The sequence below is a fragment of the Parus major genome, chromosome 3 (assembly GCF_001522545.3).
Source record: "Parus major isolate Abel chromosome 3, Parus_major1.1, whole genome shotgun sequence".
NCBI lineage: Eukaryota > Metazoa > Chordata > Aves > Passeriformes > Paridae > Parus > Parus major.
The window spans coordinates 29,247,842-29,270,434 of NC_031770.1; the positions used below are offsets into that span (position 1 = coordinate 29,247,842).

General features: G+C 39.8%; 1 protein-coding gene across 3 annotated transcripts in view; it reads left to right on the plus strand.

Moving 5' to 3' along the window:
* The window catches only part of DAAM2 (dishevelled associated activator of morphogenesis 2), a 216,431-nt gene that overhangs the window by 68,489 nt on the left and 125,349 nt on the right, over positions 1-22,593 (plus strand). For 2 of the 3 annotated variants that reach the window (XM_015620851.3, XM_015620853.3), the window contains exon 3: positions 17,475-17,564. In XM_015620851.3, the coding sequence (XP_015476337.1) occupies positions 17,475-17,564 (90 nt within the window). Of the gene's footprint in view, positions 1-17,474; positions 17,565-18,113; positions 18,213-22,593 lie in introns of those variants that run through there. The other variant, XM_015620854.1, reaches the window with a different exon arrangement.

A 22,593-nucleotide genomic window follows, 5' to 3' on the forward strand; every position in this document is an offset into this window, starting at 1 on the left:
TCATTTCTCACTGAAAGATTGTGACTTAAAAAGACGTGTGTTAGGTCCTTGCTTCAACCCCCAAACACTTGTCATATGTATTGATAACCGTTTTTACTCTGATTTAAGTCCAGGCATGTTACCAAGATCTGAGTGTTTAGTTTCAAATTATTAGTCTTTTAAGCTATTCTGTCCTAATGCTGGATTCATTTGAATACAGGAATTTACCTTCTGTGTCATTTGCCTCACATGTGAATCAGTAAAAAGTCCCTCTATTCTGTTTTGCCCGTAAGAGGAAGTTATTTAATTCCCTGTGCCTGTCCCTCATCCCTTCTGTGCTGCTCTCTAATTAACTAATCTACCTAATCTGTCAGGAAGTGTAAAGTCAAATACAATGAATAGCTGGAGAGGTCCTTCATTTTTGTTTGTATTTGGTGAGCTCTGCCTTCAGCAAACCAGGAGGTTTTGCTGACCTTGGCTCAGTGCAGACTCCCCACCCCAGTTATTACTTCTTTCCTTGCACTTAATGAGGATGAACCAGTGGAGGTTGTAAGAAAATGCTGCTGGTAAGACCAAGGCAGAATTTTCCTGACAAGACACTCATATCCAGGAAGAAGCCTTGGCATTGCCCTCTGAGTAGAAGATGCTGTATCTGAAAGCAGAAAAAAAGCAAAACTTGGAGGCAGCACATCACTTTCTTCACCAATGGTGGCCAGGCCAGAAAAGCTTCCCTTTCTCTTGGGTTAGTTTATAGTTGTCAGATAAATATTTTTCATGCACTCAGATACACTTGTCTTCTATTATAATAAGGGCAAAAGAGCTAGGTGGTTTAAAATTTTTGAAACAAAGGGTACTGAGGCTCGGGAGGCAAAAGCTCTTCATGGTGTCAGTCTGTCTAGTTATACACAAAATTCTTTTATGTCCAGCAGAGTCTTAAGATTGTACATACTCAGGATTCCTCTTTTATTTTTTAATTTTCCACACAGGGGATATTTTTCTTTTTTTTCTTCCTGCTCTACATTTTCCATAATGTTGGGTCTGCTTTACATGGGTCCCACATGCAATGCATGTGCACAAGTCCCTGATTTTAATGTACATATCACTATAAGAAGCTTTCTGTAGTTATTCAAGTCCAAATCAGTAAGAGGTATTGCATTTTAGGCTTTGTGTCAGAGACAGCTTCCCCTTTCAGGTGCTCATCTACATATGGATTCCTATGATAGGGAGAGGCTTATGACCCTGAGTGCAGCACCAGCACTTCTTCACTTTACGCTCCCTTCCAGCAGGTACAGCTGGTTGGCAGCCCCTAGCTCCCTGATCAGCTCTGTAAGAAGCAGCAGTCACTATGCTGCAAATGTGTGAGACACAGATGCTGAGAGAGGAGCATGAGATGGGAGCAAGGTCTCACACTGAGTGTCTGAGAATTAATAGAGTTGTGTAAACAAATATAAATCCAGACCTGGTCTTACATGCAAGATTTTGGGTGTGAAGAAGCTGAGGGTGTTACCAAAGTACCTGCAATTTTAAGGATTTTGTACAGGCATATATTGAGAAACCGTTCAAACTATTCACCGAGTCTTCACAGAAGTATGGCAAATGTTGTTTATTTCTATCTTTAGCACACCTTTTATAGGGTCTGACAGGGTCTGCAGGCTAAGCAAGTTACTATTGGCTAATACACATTGTTTACATTCTTTCTCCTGTACACAAGGATATTGTTTTTCTTTCATTCTCTCTGCTTCAGGAGAGTTTCAAGGACTTAGGCCTTTAATATTGTCGATTATACCAAAGGTTGGTTTGTGCAGACAGGCTTTTACTAAAATGTCATGCCCACCTTCTGTTAAAATATTCTCTACAGGCATATGCTGTGTTTTAGATCTTGTTGCTTTATTATAAAGCTTATGGACAGATGTACCCAATGTAAACCAGTTCCATTTCACTGAAGACAGTACTGGAGTTACTCCATTACTCCATTCTCTATTGACTGAAATTTAGCCTATGTAGTATTTTCTGTTTCTGTGGTGGTTCCTGGCTTCTGAATATCCCAAGAAGAGCATACTGACTGCCTTTCTGAAAAGTGGGAAGGGTCGTGGTCATGGTTGGAATACTTGAAGGGAGTGTCTGAGTGTGTTCTGAGAATGATTTACTTACAGTAGACATGAAATGCTTGAGGAAGCTCTCATAGGACTACATCTTTTTAACAGAGCAGTGCTGTTGTTCCATGGGAACATGTAGGGAAATGCATGTAGTACGTCTAGGGCAAAATAGGAGAAGTACTGGATTTTTGAGAGCACAGTATGTAATATTGTGAGATATGTAGCTTGGGATACAGAAGGAGAGGAAAGAACAGATCTGCTACTAGAGGATGGAAGTGCCAAGTTGTCAATCTTATGTCTTCCCTTTTTGGAATGCTCAGGATATGTCATGATATCCTAACCCTGAAATCATGGATGGGGTGGGTATGCTTAATGTTCAGAAATCTTGTGTCCATGTGTTTCTAACACATTTATCACCTGATTTGCTAGTACTATCATGTTTTGGCATAGCTGCAAGTGTTAGGCACCATAGCATAAGAAAAAAATAACATAAAGCTCTACCCTGGCCTTTTTCATTAGTAAGGCATATGTAATATTTGAATGGCTTTTGTATTCTACTATGGCTATAACAAAGTGTCAGCAACTTTCTGGATTAAGCCTGAAGGCTGCTGAAGTGATAAAATACTGAGATGATATGGATAGTAGGAGTCATATGTGCTAGCTAGAAGGATGACATTATCTTACCTCTATTTCAGCTTTCTGGAGCTTTTCCAGCTTTATTTTGATGGATACAGAATAGACAGTTTTCTACCCTCCTCCTCCTAGAAGTGCACCAGCATTCTTATATATTTCCTGCCACTTTTCCTGCTGACTTAGAGAGTGGGCTCTCTTCAGCATAAACAGCAGCATTACAGGGATGTCCTATTGCTCCAACATTTTGGAATGGCATCTCTCAGTATGATTCTTGCCCTTCTGTGGTTTCTATCTTTTAATTCTCTTTATTAGTGCCTTATATATTTTTTCACAGTTGTATTTGATTAGAAATCTATTTCTTAGAAATGGATTCTTGGCTTAGAAATCCATTATTGAGACCTCATCGCTCACCTTCTGGAGAGAATATTTGAATCTAGATTTGTTCTTCTATGGAAAGGTGAGAGATTGCTATAAATCAGATAATAAAGGTAGTATGGGATAAGAAGGTGCCACCCGGAAACGCAGTTGTGAGAAATGACAAGAAGTACTATGTGTTGCAAAGACCATGTTGACCAAATTGTAACTGGACAGGAGATTGTGATAAGAAGGAAAAGTATCTTCCAGAGTGTTGAAGAAAAAGACAAAATAAATGAAGTAGCTGTGGTGCTGAAGGGAGAGTGAAGACCAGTTGCAAAGATGGAGGTGTTATGGAATGAAAGCTAGGCCAAGATGATCTTTTGTCTGGGCTTTTGGAGTGAATGAATGGTGATGAAGGGAGGTTGAATAACAGATGGCTATTTCTTCTGCAGCTTATAGAGGAGGGGACAGATCTGAGATCTGTAGGAGGTATGTTTTGATACTTAGCCTTATGTCAGAAATAAAGGGGAAGCAAGATTCCTCTGACAATGAAGACTTTATGAATTTGTAATAATTTATAATAATTCCTCACTTGAAGCTGGGGAAGCAGTGAAGTTTTCCAGTGAAGAGAAAAGGCCAAGAAACAAGATGGGATGTGTCTTGCCAGATAGTAGGTAGACTGTAGCTGATGTTTAAGAGGAAACTGTTAACAAAATAAGGTAATTGAATGGAGAAAAAGATAATAATCAACAACTATGATCTGTTTAATATGTTGGCTAAGATTAGTTCCTGTAGTTGCTCACCTAGTAACAATTTATATCAGATTTAATCATGGCTCAGATAGTGTATCATACAGAAGGGTTTGTGGTATGTCTTATCTCTCTGCCCTTCTATAGGTGGTTTCTATCTTCAAACAGTACTCAAGGTTGTTCATCATTTAGGGGACCTGTCAAGGCAATTTGGGATTGCTCTTCCAGTGTTGGAGGAAAATGGCCTCTTCTTTGCCTGGTGTGCAAGACTCCCAAGTTGGGAGCACAAGGTGCTACAGGTGAGGTGGTTGGAGTAGCACCTTTTTAAGGCAGAAGGTTTTCAGGTCAGAAGTTTCCTGGCACCTTCCTCCACACTAAGTGAGTAGAAGCTTTTGGTATCACTAAATATAGCAGAGATCCTTCTGTTCTTCGTTCAGCACCAGGTAGGAGCAGCACATGGAAAGCAAGTGTCAGAAGTGCTTTTTCTGTCACTTATCATACCAGACTGCCTCCACAGCTGCTCTGCTTTGATGTTTTTTATTCTTAGGAAGTACAGACAGATGCCTTCCACCTGGCACTGTAACAGCACTAACCCAGAGCTTTTAACATCAGTTACCTTGGTGTCTGGAAACTTGATGGGAGGAAAACTTTCCAAGAACATTGCATTTTCCTAGCTACCCCTGCAAATTTACACAACTGAATTCATGCATTTGTGAGTTTTTTTTCCCTTGTGTGAAACGGAATAGTAATGCTTCTTAGGCCAGTTTTAATGCATAATTGTAGCCAGACTGAAAAGGCGCTGAAAAGATGAAGCATGTGTAGGTTATAGGCAGTATAGGAGACTTCAGTGGCAAATGTATTGTATTTGAAGAACTTGGGAGCAAATCTCTATTACCACCTCCTGTCATAGACACAGCCCTGTTCTTTTCTTAGGGAGAAGCTGATGCAAGACTCTACTGCCTTCCTGTAGACCCAGTGGTATATGCAAAAAGGCCCTGGTCAACATTTGTATATTCTATGCACTTTTACATTAAAAATACTTAAGGGGGTCTTTTAATTTTGTGGTTTCCCATCATTTGTTGATGACATAAAGGGAAAGAATGCCCACACTTAACAACCTTTGGAAAAGGATAGCAGCGTGCACAACAGTATTATGCAATAGTTTTCTAGGTGGAGGTTTGAAGAATAACTTCCCCAAAGGAAATTACAAGGGGAAAGCAAATTGCAGTTTTGCAGTTTGGAAGGTGTCCAGGGAGATCCCTGACAATCCATTAGGATTGCATTAGTGGCTGTGTTTCAGCATTACATCTTGACAAGAGAGGAGCAGCTGCATGAGTTTGTTGGCTGGTGTGAAGTTGTTGGCTTATACATTAATGATGTGGAAGAACTTTTGGATTAAAAATGCTTGACCAGATAGTAAACACAATTATGATTTGTTGTTAGGAGATGATGCAAGACACATGCTCATTCTTCACTTATTCTTTTTTCTGTATTTTATGAAAATTTCTGATAATTTGTTTAGTAGAAACATCGAGAGAATAACATCTTAGCTGGTATTTTCTTAAGCCCAGTGATGTCAGTGCAGTGTAGTTTCTGTTCTGCTTATCAGAATACTTGAGCAATGAGGCAGGACAGGGTGTGAGTGAATAACCAAATATAATGTCATGCCTTCCATTTGACTGTGGAAATAGACTGTTTATGTGAGGGAAGAGAATTGTGGAATTTTCCTCCTCTTCAACTCAGAGGAGGTAAAAGAAGCCTCATGGATGATATTCTAGCTGGTCTGCACTGATTAGCAGTAAATGCAGATCACCTCTATTGAAGTAGAAGTTAAAAATTAGTGAAAAGGAGACTGATAAACTTCTCAGTCTATTCTATGTCAGAAATCTGTGCTGTAGATTATAGAGTGAGCCACTGTTAGAGGTGGTTAAGCTCAGAGGTTTAATCTGTTACAATTTTAAAAAGGTTATTTAATTAATATTTTCCACTGGTGTTAATCCAAACTCCACTCAATTTAATGGAGTTTGGGACATTTCTGGTTTGTACTACCAAATTTGGAATAACTCACATGGCAAGAGAACAAATAAATCTAGCTTCTGATTTGCTTTTGTCTGTGGAAACCTGAACTTCTGCCAAAAAATTATGTTGATTTACTGGAGTTCCTTTGAGTTTACTCTATGTAACACATGCTCAAGCATGTGTTTCTAAGCTGCACAACCAAAGCTCAACATGATGTTAATTTTGCTTATTAAATTCTTAACCAACCTCTCAGTTCCTCCTGCCCTTTTACATAATATTTTATCAGAGATTTAAAGGTCAGCCAAGCTCTGACTTACCCTTGTTTTCTCTGTTGGGGTATATGGCAAATAGGATGCACACAAGAGAATAAAGCTGTAAGGGGAGGAGTAGATGGCACTGATGCCTCTGGAAATTCAGCCTGCCTTTGGCACAGCAGCAGAAATCCCCAGCCCACATTTTGAAGGCTGAGCCAGCAGGACTGTGTTTCAGCAGGAAGTGATCATGGAGGTGTGTGCCTGTGTGCTTTGGCACAGTCTAGCCTATGAATTGTTCCAGCCTAAGAACCTCCTCTGAACTCATTAGTATGAAAACAGAACAGAGGGGACTTTGTAGGGAGGGAGAGGGTGTGGAAGCTGGAAAAGTAGCAGTTTTGATGGCAGTTTCCTAATAACCTTTCCCACAGCTACCTTCCCATACAGGGTCTCAGCTAGAGGACTTTGGCATGAAAGACAAACCTTGGCATTGGGAGGGGGAAGGGAGGGAGGAAATGAGGGGAGGGTAGGAAATAAAGGGGTAGAAAATGGGCACTGTGCTGAAACAGCAGATTTTATTTTTATTTAGTATTATATATGCTGAAACTAGAAGCTCTGTTTGAGAGAGGTATTTGGTACCATGTATATAATCAGAATGTGGAGGTAAATTTGGTACTTGTACCAAAAATGTATCAAGGAGAGGTATAACAGCTTGAGTTCTGTTTGATGTTTTCATTTAATTGATTAGATGGTGAAATACAGAGCACACCTATTAGAAAATCATCAACGTGATCCAGAAAACTACTGGATTGCTTATGCTCTACTGTGCTATCCCTCCAGCCTCCAACCTGGGTGGTTGAAGTCCCCCAGGAGGACCAGGGTTTGTGGCTGCTAGGCTGCTCTGTTCCATCTACAGAAGGGTTTCCTGGTCAGGCAGCCTACAGCAGACTCCCCTGTAATGTCATTCGTCCCTATCCTCCCTTTAATCCTGACCCATAAGCTCTTAGTCAGCTCCTCATCCATCCCCATGTGGAACTCCGCCCATTCCTGCTGATTACAGGCATAGAGGGTACCACTGCCTCCTCATCATCCCTACCTGGCCTTCCTAAAGTGTCTTCCACTCCAACTCATTGGAGCCATCCTACCACACCTCTATGATGCCAGTGAGATCAAAGCCCTGCAGGCTTGTGCACATCTCAAACTCTTCTTGTTTATTCCCCATGCTACATGATGTATGGAGGCATTTAATAGGAACTCTGAGTTACTGGCAGCAGTGCTTGGAATTCCTTTTTGCTGCTTTCCATGTGCTCTCCTGCTGACATGTGATCCCTGTCTAGTATTTGGGCATTTATTGCTGGCACTGACTTCAAAATGGTAGGAATGGACAGATTGAGGATTCCCTTCCCCAGAAACTTTAGTTTAAAGCTTTATTCACCATCTCATCAACATGATAACTGAAGATGGCCCTTCTCTGACAGATGGGCCTGTCAACCCCAGCAGACCAGGTTTCTCAAGATTAATCCCATGGTCTAAATAGCAAACACATGGCTGTGGCACCAGTTCTGCTGCCATTAATTGATTTACCAGATTGAACTGGCCCTTTCAAACCCCTTCCCTTTGAGCAAGACAATTGATGGAAGAGCTACCTCCCCTCCAGAGTCCCTTACCACAGCTCCCAGAGCTCTGTAATCCCTTTGGATACTCCTCAGACTGCTCCTGCTCGTATCACTTGTGTCCACTTGAAACAACAGCAGTGGATAATAGTAGACCATGTGAGGCTTGGTAGTCTCTCAGTGATATCCCCAGTATGAGCCCTCTGTGATCAACACATCTCTGTAAAATGTGCCACTGGGCACATATTGATACTGTGGATATGTTAAAAGATAAGCTTAAAATAAGGTATAAAAATCATGTGAAAAAATGATGGCATTCAATGTGGACAGTTAAAACTACTTTTAATAGCAAGTCTGGTAACTCAGGACGAAAAGCCAGGTACACTTTTTCAGAGAGAAAACTAGGGATTATAGTTGAGCATGAGTGTCAAAAGTCATGAAGGTTTTGAGGGTTTTTATAAAAATAAAAGGTTATATGGAATATATAAATTCATATTTATAAAATAAAAGGCTATATGGAATATGTCATTATATATATATATATATATATATATATATATATATATATATAGTCTATAATATACAATCAAAAGAGCAGTCTGGAAGATGCATGAAATAAATAATTAATAAGTAATAATGCATGAAATAAATAATTGCACTCAGCTTTGAGGTCTCAGCTGGAACACTGTCCTCACTTTTGAACAGTGAAATTCAAGAAAGATGTACTTTGACTGGGTAAAGGCCAGAAGTCAATTAGAAGAGGAATGAGAGATCCAGATGACATTTTCTCTAAGAAAGACTAAAAGAGATGGGTTTATTTAGCCTCAAAAGAGGAGGCTGAGACAGAACATTACAACAGTCTTTAACAGCCTCAAAAACTGTTATCAAGAGGAAGGAAAAAAAGTCTGCTCACCACATTAGTGGTTGATAGGGCCGGAAGTAATAGGCTTAAATTGCAGCAGCAGGGATTTAGACATGAGCCTGACAATTCAGTTTTCATCCCCTTGAGTCATTTAAATTTACTCATAAGGGCATGCAACTCACCTTAACAGAAAAAGCTGTGATGATAGACAGCTGTTTTACATTATTGTTCTCATACGTCCATCCATATCCATGGAATGTCCTTCTAGCTCTAACTGTATTATAGCCCTGCACATGAGAGTGCATGTCTGAGTCTTGATCTCTCACTCTCTCTAAACACCTGTGTGCATTGTTACATGAAGAGGTATTGGTTTTCCTTATTCTTTCCCTTTCTCTTTGGCCCAGCAGATTATTGTCTCATGCATGCAGTTTGCCTGTGAAGGACAGAAAAATGAACTTCAGGTGCAGTTTCAAGTAGCTTGTGAGAGGGGATTGTCACAACAGGCCTTGCTGGTTATGTGTACTTGTGTGCTGTCAAGTCACAGAGAACTTTGGGAAGTAGGAGAGGGACAGGATTTAGGTCTTCTCCAGGAAACAAGGAAGCAATTAACCAATGATTAAGAAGGGGGAAAGAAAGCAGTACAATGAGGGATACATTTGTAGGTGAAAGGGAGCCCTGTTAGTTGACTTTTTGTGTGAAGAATTTCTCTACCAAAAAGCAGTGTCCTTGATGGATGACAGTCTTACACTGTTGCTAAACCTTGAGAATGACTAACTTCTGTGTTGGCAGGGTAGAGGAGAAACATCTTTTAGTATGTAAAAGTCAGGTGCTTTCTGTCTTGTAATGTTATGACTGAGAATCAAGAGATTTGGGCCCCTAGTACTGAAGCGGTTTTAAAGCTGCAACTTTTTGAAAAAGTTAGGAGGAAAAAAGAGTGTAATGGGAATCACAGCCTTTTGTTTGTCTGCTTCTCTGCCTTACAGTCAGATCCATAGCAGTAGCTGAAATGTAAGCATCGCTTCCTCTGCCAACAGGCTGTGTTAGAAATTCATGTGTACACAATGATTTCCTAATTCTAATGAAATGTAATGATAAAACATTGTGGGTATGCCTTAGTGTATATAGTTCTTGTGTATGTAAGGTGTGAGTGTCATACATATCTGCACATACACATACTATGTGTATGCAAATACATGGAACCCAATGATGTTTTACTATGATGAACCTAATTCTTACCAGTTGTAAAACTGATCAAAATGTTACTCCCATGCCTCTCACAGTGTGCTGCTTGTGTGCTTTACAAAGGCTGCTTTTAATTCAAAGGGTTAAGATGAGATAGAAGAGCTTGAGGGGAGGGACTGGCTTGTTTTGGGGTTCATTTTGCTTTGTCTTCATGGGTTATCTGTGGACTTAGCACATATATCAGGTGCCTCAGTGGGAGTTTTCAACCAATGTGTTTCACCCATGAAGATGTGCTGGCTGTATGGGTGATAATGCTGTTCACTGATCAAAAACTTTTGCCCTGTTCATTGCTTCAGTTTGTACTCAAGTGTAGGTAGTTTGTCCAGTCAAATGAACCCCATTTACTGACATTCCAGACAGGCAGTCTTTCAGAATGCCTCACTGGCCTCCTCAGCATTGGAAATGAACAATTTCCAGCAGGATTACTGTTACATGTTGGCCTGGGGAGCTGGAATGAACAAAACAGTGGAAGGAAATCTATAGGGGAACACGCCTATACTGTCCCCTGGAGGTAGACACAGTGATTAAATAGGGAAGGTTTATCTCTTCTATTTGAATGATTCATAAGTTCTTTGCAAAGAGACTGAGTAAGATTGTTTTGGTTCCTTACTTTATTCATTCACTGCACTTATCTCTGAAGCAGCTTTTTGGACAATGGTCACTGGACTTATGATGAAAGCATTTCTGCTATTCCCTTTTTGGTGGGCATAGCTTGAATGTGAGCCCCCAGAGTAATCTGCTTGTTATTTGTTAATGGAATCCGGCATAGGCAACATAAACAGAAATGTAAATATCCCTGGGGCTTTTGTTAATGTGAAAAGGTAGCTTTCAGTCCCACATTAGCAATATGGTCCTATTTGGTCCATTTTTTAAAGTGGCAATAAGTTACGCTGGATAGAGTTCTCTATTCTAAAAGCTTGTAGTGTGCTGCTGACAACCTTGTCCCTGATCTCTTTCCACTGCTTCTCTTTCTTCTAAAGTCCCTGGCATGTCAGTGCCTTTTATCTCATGTTTGCTTGAGTTGCATTTCAGCATTGATTAACCCACCATCAACAATCCCCTTGAAGTAATTACACATGAACATGAATCTTCTCTGGGGCCTGCCAGCGGATGCTGGATAGGAACCCATGGGGTATCATAGTCATTGTTTACTTTGTACAAGATTTAGACAAACTTATTCAGAGCATAAGGCCATCAGCTGTGCTAAGGCACTTGGGAGCATTGGTGGAACTGGCATGTGGCTTCTTTGGAGACATGGTGACAGACATCTATATAAATGACCTTGAGAAACCTGAAGTAATAGGTATCATACTGTACAGGGAATTTATACTGGCAGCAGTGCATTATAATTGATTTTGTAACTTGGGTGGATTTGGTGCTGTTAAGAGACTGAGAGAGAATGATTGATGAGGTGTGTGAACCCAATTTTCTCTGAGCCTGAGAGAATTACATCCTGTCAGTGGCTGATCTGTTCCCAAGGGAAAGTTTCTTGAGCTCTCTCTCACTCAAGTGAATCTTGCAAGCAAGTTATTAAAATAAATAATCTTCAAATTGTGAAGCCTGTCCTAGAGTGCAAAGGCATCTGAAAATAATTCCCACTGTCTCAGTTTTCCTTATTGGATGACTCACAAAGAATAAAGGCAATGCTGGTATGATGCAACAAGCTGCACAAAAAATATTGCAAATAGCATTGTTATCATCATCTTGAAAGAGACATTAACTCACTTCCAACACAAAATCAGCCAGGCTGTTTAAGGTAGGGAATTGGGGTATGTTTGACCATCTACAGAGCTGTCTCTGTGGCTTTGTATTTTGCAGGGTTTCTTATATAGCCTTCTGAGACTTTGGTGCTGGTCACAGGTCAAATAACTACTGCCCTCATCTGTTCTGGAAGTTCTAAAGTTTCCATTTTGAGTTTAACAAAGAGGAGTAGAGTTTCTGGGGAGTTTTGCCAGTTTGTGCTGTCTGAAGATCTGGTTCCCAAGGAGCCTGTTAATGCCAAGACTTGGCTTTCATTTTGCTTGAGTACACATCTGCTGTTAAAGAACCAATCAATGCAATAGAGCTGTAATCAGACAGTCAAAATAGGCATCTCTGCACAGTCAAGTGTTGAAGCCTATTTGCCTATGTGTTATGTCTTAGTGTTGGACTATGTCATGTAAAATGAAGATTGATTTCATGTCAAAGCTATTCCATTTGAGGATCATAAAAGCATTAAATTTTTAAATAATGCTTTAATTGTTGTCTAAATATGTTTGTAGGCAGAAATAAAGTCTAAAAAAAAACAGAACATGCTTTTATATATCATTAGCATCTCTCAGTCATAAAAATAGAAATTAAATGTGAAACACAGGCCTGAGGAGGAGACAGGATATTCTCCCAAGATCCCTCTAAGTAAGAGAAACTGTGACCTACAGGTAAAAATTAAAAGTGTAATGCAACTCTCTGTAGCTGAAATTATGAGAACTTGATGAAATAAGACCATTATCCAACTGAACCTAAGAAAATAAGCAAAATGTCCTTTTCCTTCTGGCAAAATATTTGTTATGCCCATATTAATCAAGTTATTGCCTGCAGTAAACATATCATATAAGGATTCTGGTTTTCATAATGCTGGAAATGCTGTGCATGATTCATTAAATATTTATGAGGACAAAACAAAACAGTAACAACAACAACAACAAAACAACCCACCAGCCTGTAAAGGTTGGTTGATTATTTTGGCTTGTTGGTTTTTGTATTTTAGAAAATAAAGCAGCTGTCTTACCTTAAGTCACTGTGAAACTCCCCAGGACCAGTAAGTTCAGCAAACAATGGACCTGGGACAAATAGAATGAGAAAGTGAAACTGAGGATATCTCCTCCCATGAGTTAACTGAACATTCCTGAGAACGAAGTCTGGGGCTCTTGGCCTCCATGTTTCTGACTTCAAATCAGGGAATGCTGGAGACGAGAAGCTGTGGTTCTCTGTGTACTTACGGCCTTGAGGTTTCTGCTTTAGGGAGGCAGGCATGTTGGTAGGAAGGGTTCTCCTTTAGTGGGTCTCTCTCCAAGTGAACCACTCTTCTACATGACCAAAATCTTATTTTTTCTCTTTATTAATATCATTTTGTGTCACTAAAGAAACTACTGCCCAGTCTAGGTGAGAAATGCTTTTCTGAAGCTTTGAGTATCATTACTGAGCTGATGGCTGCTTATCAACTCCAGCATGAAATCCAGCTATCATGCTTTGATGAACATTCCCAAAAACAGGGGACCCAATGTGATTTTAAATCCTGCAAAATACTGGATTTATGTTTCCTACCCATTCCTCCTTCTTGTTCTGTTTCTTTTTCTCTCTTTCTTATTTCCTTGGGCTGTAGCCATTTTGAATGGAGGCCAACTTCTCTTTTGGCCTGAGAACTGAACTGGAAGTATTTCAACATCAAATCCAGTTTCAGTTCTTTTTAAATGTTTTGTCATTGAAATTCAATCTATATAAGTAAATAAAATGCCTACAAGAAAGTGAAATTAACTGAATTAACTACCACTAGATAAAATAAAATAGGAAATGAATGAAGGAAAGACATGTAGGCACTATTAACTGGGCATGCTTTACATCTTCCTCAGTCCAGCCTGGCAAATATCCTTTTAATCTGTTTTTCATGCAACTTCAAGCATTTTTAAGAGCCAGGAGGCTGAGTTCCATTGAGCAGGATCACACTGGTATGAATTGCTGGAACTAAGCTACCCTTCCAAGGTGTAGAAGGGGACTTACTATGCTTCTGTGGGGAAACTTGCACAAATGCCGTAGGAAGGGAGGTTTTCCTGCTTTATGCTGACTGACCCTTTTTTTTCTTGCCCTTTACATTTGCTCTCTGGGCATTCAGTCACATTGGCTTCCTTTGTCTGGCTCCAACCCCAGTCTTGATGATTGCATTCAGTTTGTAGTTCTTCCCCTTTCCTGTCAAATTTGGCAATTCTCTTTTCAATAGCCACTTGCTATCACTGAGCTAACTCTACAGTCTGAATTTCTATATGCTGACAGATCTGCTTCTGTCATTGGGTCAGAATGACCTCTTCATGAACTGAATTACTCTCCTGAAATTTATTCTTTCTGTTGTTCCTCCTGCTTCCCTCCAAGGCAGCATGTTTCCTTGTGTAATCTGTTAGGATCCTGAGCCAGAATATAAAAATAGCCTGCTTAATTCAGGGTCTTCTTTCTTAGTTAGATCCATGGCTTTCCTGTGCAGTGACAGTGATCTTTTGTTCATCTTTTATAGGATGGGAATAGGAGAGGTAAAATTACTTGGAGAGTTCCAAAAGAAGGTCTCATGTCCCTTGTATTTTGCAGGGGTTCCTTGGGTTTTTTTAATAGGGTGAGTTTTGATTGATGGTGTAGGTAGGTAGATGAGGACGTGCAGGTCTCTTGAATTCTCCCCACTCCTTTCTTCTTCTCAGCGAAGGAGCATACTTGCTGAACACTAACTTCAGGAGAGGAAGTTGAGGAGCTTGGCTGCTGCTTTGCATTCTGGAGATGTTTCTTTCCCTCATGAATGTTCATGATTGCTTCTTGCCCATCTGACCTGGGCGCTGGAACCCAACATTTTACCTCCTAACAAACACTAACTTTTAAAATTAAAGATAAGGGAATTTTCATGTGCTATTTTCCAGGCAGGTGTGTTTGGGTCTGCCTCTGGTGATCCCCTTATGCCTGGAAACCCTGAACAGTTTCCTTGTTACTATGCTAGTGTTACTATACTGAGCTAATATGATGACTTCTAAAGTTCTTTTGGCTTCCTTTACCCTCCTGAGTCACAGGATACACTATTTTCCCTCTGGATCTTCCATCCTTTCAAACTAACATTCTACGCCTCTGTCCTGAAAAGCATGTCATGATGCAAAATTATGTGACTGGAAGTTGCATATTATTATTGTCTCACTGAAAGCAGATATACCTTTATATCCTTCAATACTGCCATTATCCAGGGCAGTGTCTAGAAGCTACAGTGTCAGAATCCTGTCCTCAGGGTGGTTTTAGTCAATAGATCGAGTCATTCTTTTGATGATATTGTTACCTTGACCTGTATTGGTTGAGATCTTCATTTAGTTTATCTTCTGTGCAGAGCTTCTGCTGCTTGTCTGATCTTCCAGCAAACTCCAGAAAAAGCACTATGGATTAGAAAGCCAAATTAGCTGCACTGTAATTAAAAAAAAAAGAAAAAGAAAAAGAGCATTCATTAGGCAGGTCAATAAAATAATCATATTTTTTGGTAAGAATTCCATTGAGCCCAAACAACTCGTGTATATGTATATCCTGGCTTCTACGGTGGTTCTTCCAAACCTGACATTTCTGATTCTGTATCTGCCCCTCCTTTCCCTTCCACATGCTTGACCTTTAACAGTATTCGTTTGCTGGTCTTAAGATCTTACATGTAATTTCTCTCCCTCTTCCCCCAAGAATGTGATCCCAGCCTGAGTTTTCTAATTGTGTATAGCAAGGATAAAACTCCTTACCTTGCTTGGCTGCCCCCTTGTTTGGAAGCTCACACTAAACATTTCCACATGGTTTGCGCTCTTTTTGCATGGCTAATTTCTTTTTCCCCCTTTAAACTTTTTCTTTTCTAAAATAACCCTCCAGCTTCTTCTACCTTGGGCTGCTGGCACTGACCTCACCTTGTTACTGTTTGCATTTCTTTTGTACCTTTTTGCAACTTAAATCTCTTTGGGCTTTTAAATCTGTCAACAGCCTATACCAGGCTCAGTATGCAATTTTGCTCACTGTTTTCACAAGTTTCCCAGCCCTGAATGCTTTCCAAATGAGCCATTGTTGGGCTGAGTTAAAGAGGTATTGTCTCTGCTTGCACAAGGTTAGTGTGAGTGCCAGAATCTGTGTGTAAAGCATTTTAGTGCCACGATGTCATCTTGATATTAGACCCCTGGACACTTCCTTCTCCAAATATTTCAAATACATATGGAAAAAACTCAAACCCCTGCCAAAATGGATTCACTGAAACAGTACTGGAAGATTTTCTTTCTATTACTGAAACTCTAATTTAGACATCTTCATCAGTCCCTGCTCATGCAGTCTGCTTGCCCTGAAGACCATTCTTTTTTGTTTAATTCTCTTTATTCGCACCTAAAACTGGCAGCTTTGTTTGGAGACCTGTTCTGGTCAGAATTAACTGAATTAACACAGAGGAAGTAGCAATCTCTTATTTTATAGTTTTAGAGACGTTGTAAGAGACAGTCTGAAGATTCCCTCATCTGCCTCACGACCATCGCAAGAACAGAGACTAAGACCCTAAAGACCCCAGTGGACTTTGTGCAGGGGTTCTGGCCTGGTTGAGGTGGATGCTTGCTAAGTGGTTGTTTGAAGGTGTGCTCAACCTACACCACAGTAGTGATTGTTTGCAGGTGTTTGCTGTGCTGACACAGTATGCTGCCTTCATTCCTACTGCTGAGCAGGTACTGGTGAGCCTGTTCTGTACCTCGTACCTGCTTCACAGAGCAATGGGTCTTATCACAATGGCCTGTGAATCTCCCCACCTCTTGGCCAACTGCCCCTCGCTTTGAAACCGACTATAAAAGTGACTTTCTAAGTTACGTTCTTTGAGAGAGATCTCATGGAAGAAGACACCGGCACACCCATCTCGTCCGTTGGTAGCTATAACCCCCCTTTTTCTCTTTTTACTTTATTCCTCACTACCTCTCTCTCTCTCTCTCTTTCTCTCCTTCTCATCTATTGCATAACCCATGATGCTGGCACTAAAATAAAGATGCATTATTGCTGTTGTGATTTAAACTGAAATCCCTTGGTGTCCTTTTTGCACTCTGAGATCAAGCAAACCTCTCACGACTCCTGCTTGTGTTAGTGGATCATGACAGACGTGCATTGGAAAAGAGTCTGTTGTTATTCACCCTTTACAGAGGAGTAGCTGAAGCTGTGAAATCTGGTGGTCAGTTCCAGATCATAGCATTATCCTTTATTTTACTATTGTAAGCTTGACTCAGCTCTAAGTGGGTATGTTCTACTGAGCTCACTTTTCTTAAGAGACTGAATATGCTGCTCTGATCAACCCAATGTTACACTGTGGAGTTAAGTCCTTTATGTCTGAAATGTCTTTTATGGGGATTGTGCGGTTTAGAGAACAAACATCTGGAAAAACTTTTCAACCTGTAGGTTGCTGATGACATGACGACTGTCTCATGACCTTTGCTTGAAAGATAGAGAAATTGAATTATTTGCTTTCTATGGAAGAGCAATTTGGTATTGCCAAAAAAAAAAGGCAAAAAAGATCAAACTGATGAAACTGATGAAAGTGTCAAACTTTCAGCCTTTCTCTAAGTGTCATAAGGAATGTCTGTGTCACATAATCCAGTGGTTTGAGTTTTTCACTTCATCCCTTTCATATAATCCTTCCCATCCTTCACTGATCATTAGTATTCGAAGTTTGACACATGGGAGATGTTCAGACTGCCTCTCCTCATAGGCTATGCTCTGACAGGGAGAACTCAAGGGAGCAAGGAAATCATCACAAAACCAATAATCTTTGGAGTCTTCGGGTGCCACTAAGTCCTCTTGATTGAAGACTAATCAGACATGCCTGGTCCAGAAACCTCTCAACTTACGAGAAGATATCAGTGCAGCTATTGACTGGGTTTTTTTCTGTTTTTCTTTTTCTCAATCTCCAGGATGAATTGGATCTCACGGACAAGAACAGAGAGGCTATGTTTGCACTCCCTCCAGAGAAGAAATGGCAGATTTACTGCAGCAAAAAGAAGGTACTACTGTTGTCCTCATTGGAGGAGCTCACCAATAAATCCTGTGTGCATGTTCATAACTGCATCTTGATTTGAGCTGTTTATCTACTGTTTAGTCAAGAACATGAATAAGTGATGGAAGGAATTTTATCAGCATGGGTACGACAAAATTTTCTGATAAGTAATGTATGCACTTGTGATTTCTGAAGAGGATCTTAACATCTTTAAATAGTACACTGTCCCAGTTTTAATTATTTATGTGTTTGGTTTTTTGGTTTTTTTTTTTATTGTTTGTGGTTTTGTGGCTTTGGGTGGGTAGGGGGATGTTTGTTTGCTTTTCTTTGAGCTGAAATGCATTAAGGAACTTTTAAAAACTTTTGTAGGTTGCTTAAAATAGAAAAAGTATTGCTGAAGTCTTTCAGAATGTCTTCAAATATCTCTAAAGTATGCAACAATAGAGATGTCTTAAAACTTGGTAGTTCAAGAGTTTGTAGGAAATGTTCTACAGTGCACTGGAAAGCGAGGAGCATTTACCCATGTCACTTTCCATGTAACACTTCTTCCTTCAAGGTCTTCAAATTTCCGACAAACCAGTAAAGGGGCAATATATCAGAGGCTGATCAATCACACTAATATTTTTCACTGGCAGAATGATGGCCAAGTGAATGGGTAAGTTACATCATTGCTGTGAAACTTCTAAACAAGAAATTTCTGCAGTAATGTGGCATTGGAAAGGTTTTGCTCCTCTAGGAAACACACGGTCAGAAATTAAGATAACCTCAATAATATGTATTTATTAGCATGTTAGAAGGAAGAAGGTGTGGTGAGTTTGTTGGTTAATTTTATTTCCCAAGTGTGCAAGTCATGCTATGAGTGCATCAGTCTTTAAACATAAGTCTCCATAACAGAGGGTGGAAGAGTAGGTTTAGACTTCAGTACTAAACCTGGCAGATTTAAATCCTTCTCATGGTCCTTCTGGGGGCTGTGTTTGCTGCCTTTTTTCCTCCAAGTCAGGGCAGTGACCTTCCTTACTGTGTAATTAAAGAAAACTAGTCCAATCAGGGTGTTTTGCCTTGAGGGTGTTTTTGTTGGTTGGTTGGGTTTTTTTAAACTTCATACAAGGAAGTTAATAGAAATCAATTAATTACAGTGGCTCTGAGCTAGCAGTAGCTCAGAGCTAGCAATAGTCCACAAGAGCAATCTAGGCTCCATTATCTTCAGTTCTATCTCCATTCCGTTTTTCCTGCTGGTACATAGCACTTGCAAGTGGAGGGAAGGTGCAGGCTGATGTGATTAATGTCTGCTTTACATTTTTCCTGGCCAGCTCAGCTGGGTTTTTCAGCTCTGCTGGGAGAGGATTTATTTGTAGCTGTCTTAGAGATATCTCACCTCCTGGACAGTCAGCCTTGGCTGGAAGATTTGTGCTTTAATGTATTTAATATCTTGGTTGGATTCATTCATTACATTGGGAATTTTGCTTTTGTTGGGGTTTTTTGTTTGTTTTTCCCTCTGTTCTACAGCAGTGGATTTGATATAAGAATCTTAAAGACTTCCAAAGTTAAAGAAGATGCATACTGGAAAATCTCATAATGCATTTATAATGCAACTTTAGTTAGCTGAATTCCAGCTATGCAAAATGATGTGCTTAGTAGGATGGGATACCATTGCCAGATGTCTATTTATTACATTGTAGATACTTTCAATTACTTGAAACCTTAATTGTCCAGTGTTATTCATTGTTTCCTTCATAGGCAGTCAGATGATTGGTGATGACATCTCTCTCTAGCCTACTACCTAATCCACCGATCATCATTGTTTTGCAGTGACAGAGAAGCCTGTTCCAGGCTTTGCTTTAAAGCAAAGCCCCCTTTTCCCTGAAGAATTTGCAATCTAAATGTAGCCACAAAGGGTCTGATTTCTCACTTGGCAGAACACTTTCAGCTACCCAGGACAAGTCCCCAGAGGGCTGTCTTGATGTTGTTGGGTTCTTGGAGCTTCCTGGCAAACAGGGGTCCTATGCCTTGAGATACAGCAAATGAAAACACCGCAGACTAGAAGGTCAAGAAATGCAAACTGAGGCAACTGTTCAAAATTGTTGATATCAAGTGCCTTTTCTAGTCTAAAATAATGGAAAGTCAGAACTGCCTGATTTGATGTAAAGGTGGTGAGATTAGTGGGCTGACTTAAGAAAAAAAATGTCACTTGCATAAATGAAGTTTAGTCACTGTTGTAGGCACACATCTTGGCAGTCAGATGTTAAATGCAATCTTCTATGGTATTTGATTCCAACATGGTGGCAGAAACCTACTGTTGTATTAAAAACCCATTCCACCTGTTCCTGATATCAAGCCTTTCTGATGAAATGGAGGAAGACAGGTAGGTCTGTGCACTGAAAGTTGTCAGTCAACAGTCCACAGTAATCAAAGGAGGCTGAATTCTGAACTGAAATTTCATGATTGTGAATGATTCCTACAGAGTACCATTCATACAGTATTGCACACCCATGCTTGCTTTGGTCACTTCTGGCTATTCTGGGTTCATATCTGAAACTGTTAGTATTAAAAACAAATCACCAATTATTTGACCTAAAAGAGTAGCTCTAGTTAGCAGCTCTATCAGAGACTTTGCTCTCATTTGTGGAATAGCTATTTGCAAGGAATAAAGGATAGTCTGCTGAAAAATGTCTTTTCAATCTCAGCTGTTCTCTACCTTGACATTAATCAGCACAGGATGGACAATGAGAAATGCAGTTGGCTTGATTTGCATCAGAGGAATCCCTGATTAGTCACCACTGATGGCACCCTGACCCTCTACCCAAACCACCAGTACATGTTCTAGATTGCCTCTTCCTCTGTAGAAGGAGTTTTCACTTCCTGATTTTGTTAAGTAAAGCCATATGTATGTAGAAAATAAAAATTATAACATCCTCCGTGAGTTCAGGTACTTTATTCTGGTTTTGTTTAGAATAATTTTCATGTCTCACCATAAGCTGAAACTTGAACTTAGATAAAACACCTCTATAACTCCTCTCTCTAGATTTCCTGCCAGATATTAGTTTTGCAGGAATTAAATCAAGCACTAGACCAAAATTTCAAATGTATTTATTTGCAAATTTCCAGTGTCAAAGTTTAGAAAACCAGTGTTCTTCGGTGCTGTCTTACCAGGATCTTATACTAACACACATAGTCTCATTAAATACCAATCAAATAATTATATGGAAAGAAAAATATTTCTCATCTATAAACAAGCTCATATCGGGATCCCAAAAAGTGTAGAAAATGCAGGTATTTCACTGCTTCAGCACACATTGCTTTGGATGCAGCCTGTTTCTAAGAATGAGGCCTCATTGTGCAGGCCATAGCTTATTGCCTTCTGAACAACCTTACAAGCTGTTAGACTTACTGCTATTGGAAAGCAAGTCGTTTTCTTTTTATGGCCTTCCCTGCCTCCAGAGATTAATTTGTAGGCCTTTGGCTGAGCAGATTTTAGTAGCAAGCACACATATTTTGCACAGTTAAACAAGTTTTGGGGTTTTTTTTCATTTCTGTCTCTCTTTGAAGAAAAAAATTCATAGCAAATCTTTTTCTAAAGTAGTCAGAGTGAACTAGCTGGATCATATAGCTTCTTTTCAATCAAACAAAAAATACCTAACAAAAATCTCAGTCTTTCAATCCTAATAATATGTTGAGATCTCCAAAATATCTCAGTGTTGTACTCATGTGATTTTAGTGGTATCCTAGAATAGTTGTTTTGAGTTAATTGTGCTTTGTCTACTCAAGTGAAATTATTTAAACTCAAGTAACAAGGTAATGAGCAGCACACTGAAACTTTCTGGAAGTAGACTCTCATGGCATCTGAGAAAAAGTACACACTTATAATCTGTAAACTTATTCTGCTTTTTCTATTACAGGAAAGAGATTCTCCACAGTAGCAAAATAGGATATGAAAATTCAGAGGAAAATTTATGTGAACCATAGCGTGTAACAGCCAACATGCAGAAAATAAAAGAATATCTTTCATGACACCATCCTCTGCAATTATTTTTAAAATAGTTATTAATTATGTTTTTCATCTACCTGATGAATAAAAAAACCTAATAAACTGGATATGAAAGTAGGAGTCAGGAAATTCCTTGGTTCCAAAAAGTCTTTGATTTAAATTGTTTTATGCTTTCAAATAAATGAGTGTCACTGTTATATTTATGCATAAATGCATTTCTCTCTACCTGAAGGAAGGAATAGGTAGTTAGGAAACTTTTCAGAAATATTTTGGCCATGCCATCGTCTTACACATTTTCCCTGAACTTTTTACACATGCCTTAGCTGAATACAGAATTCCTTTTTTTTTCCTCTTTCCCTTTCCTTTTTTTTAAGATACATGCTCAAATATATCTGAATCTTTCTGAGCTTTCCAGATCAAGCACTGTTCATTCTTTTTCTTTACTGCACTTATCTGTCTTCTATGATAGTCTTGTGGTGAAGTTTCTGGGTTTGCGTGAGCTCACTGTAAGGATCAGAAAGGACAGAGAAGAAGGCACTTTTGTGCATTACACAATCATTAAGGAGTTGAGGTCCTTTGGACCATGGTCACAGGTGGGTGCTTAACCTCTAAGGCTGTAGTCCACGTGCAGAGTGCCCCGGATGTCCTCCTAGAAATTTATACCTCTCTCTCAAAGAAGCAGCATCGCTTTGCATTCAGTTCTCTTTTCCTAACCAAAGTGATCCTCCCTTAGCTCCTCAAAGTAATCCAAGTTAGCTCTGTCAATGGAGGGGTTCAGGGAGATCCTTCATGACCAAGAAAAAGACCAAAAAGTGCTGCTTCTCCCCCCGGAGTAACGGAGGATGTTTATTCTGGCTGGTTTCCAGGGGAAAAAGAGACCGGGTTTCTCCTTCCCAGGCTTTTTCAAACCTTGGGAGAGGGGCGGGGGGACATATAACACCAACCAATGGGATAACGTTTCAGGGACAGGGAGGGGAGGGGAAAACACGTCACAGCTGCAGGGAGGGTCTACAGAGAAACCAGGTAACTCCCAGAATTATGCATGACCACA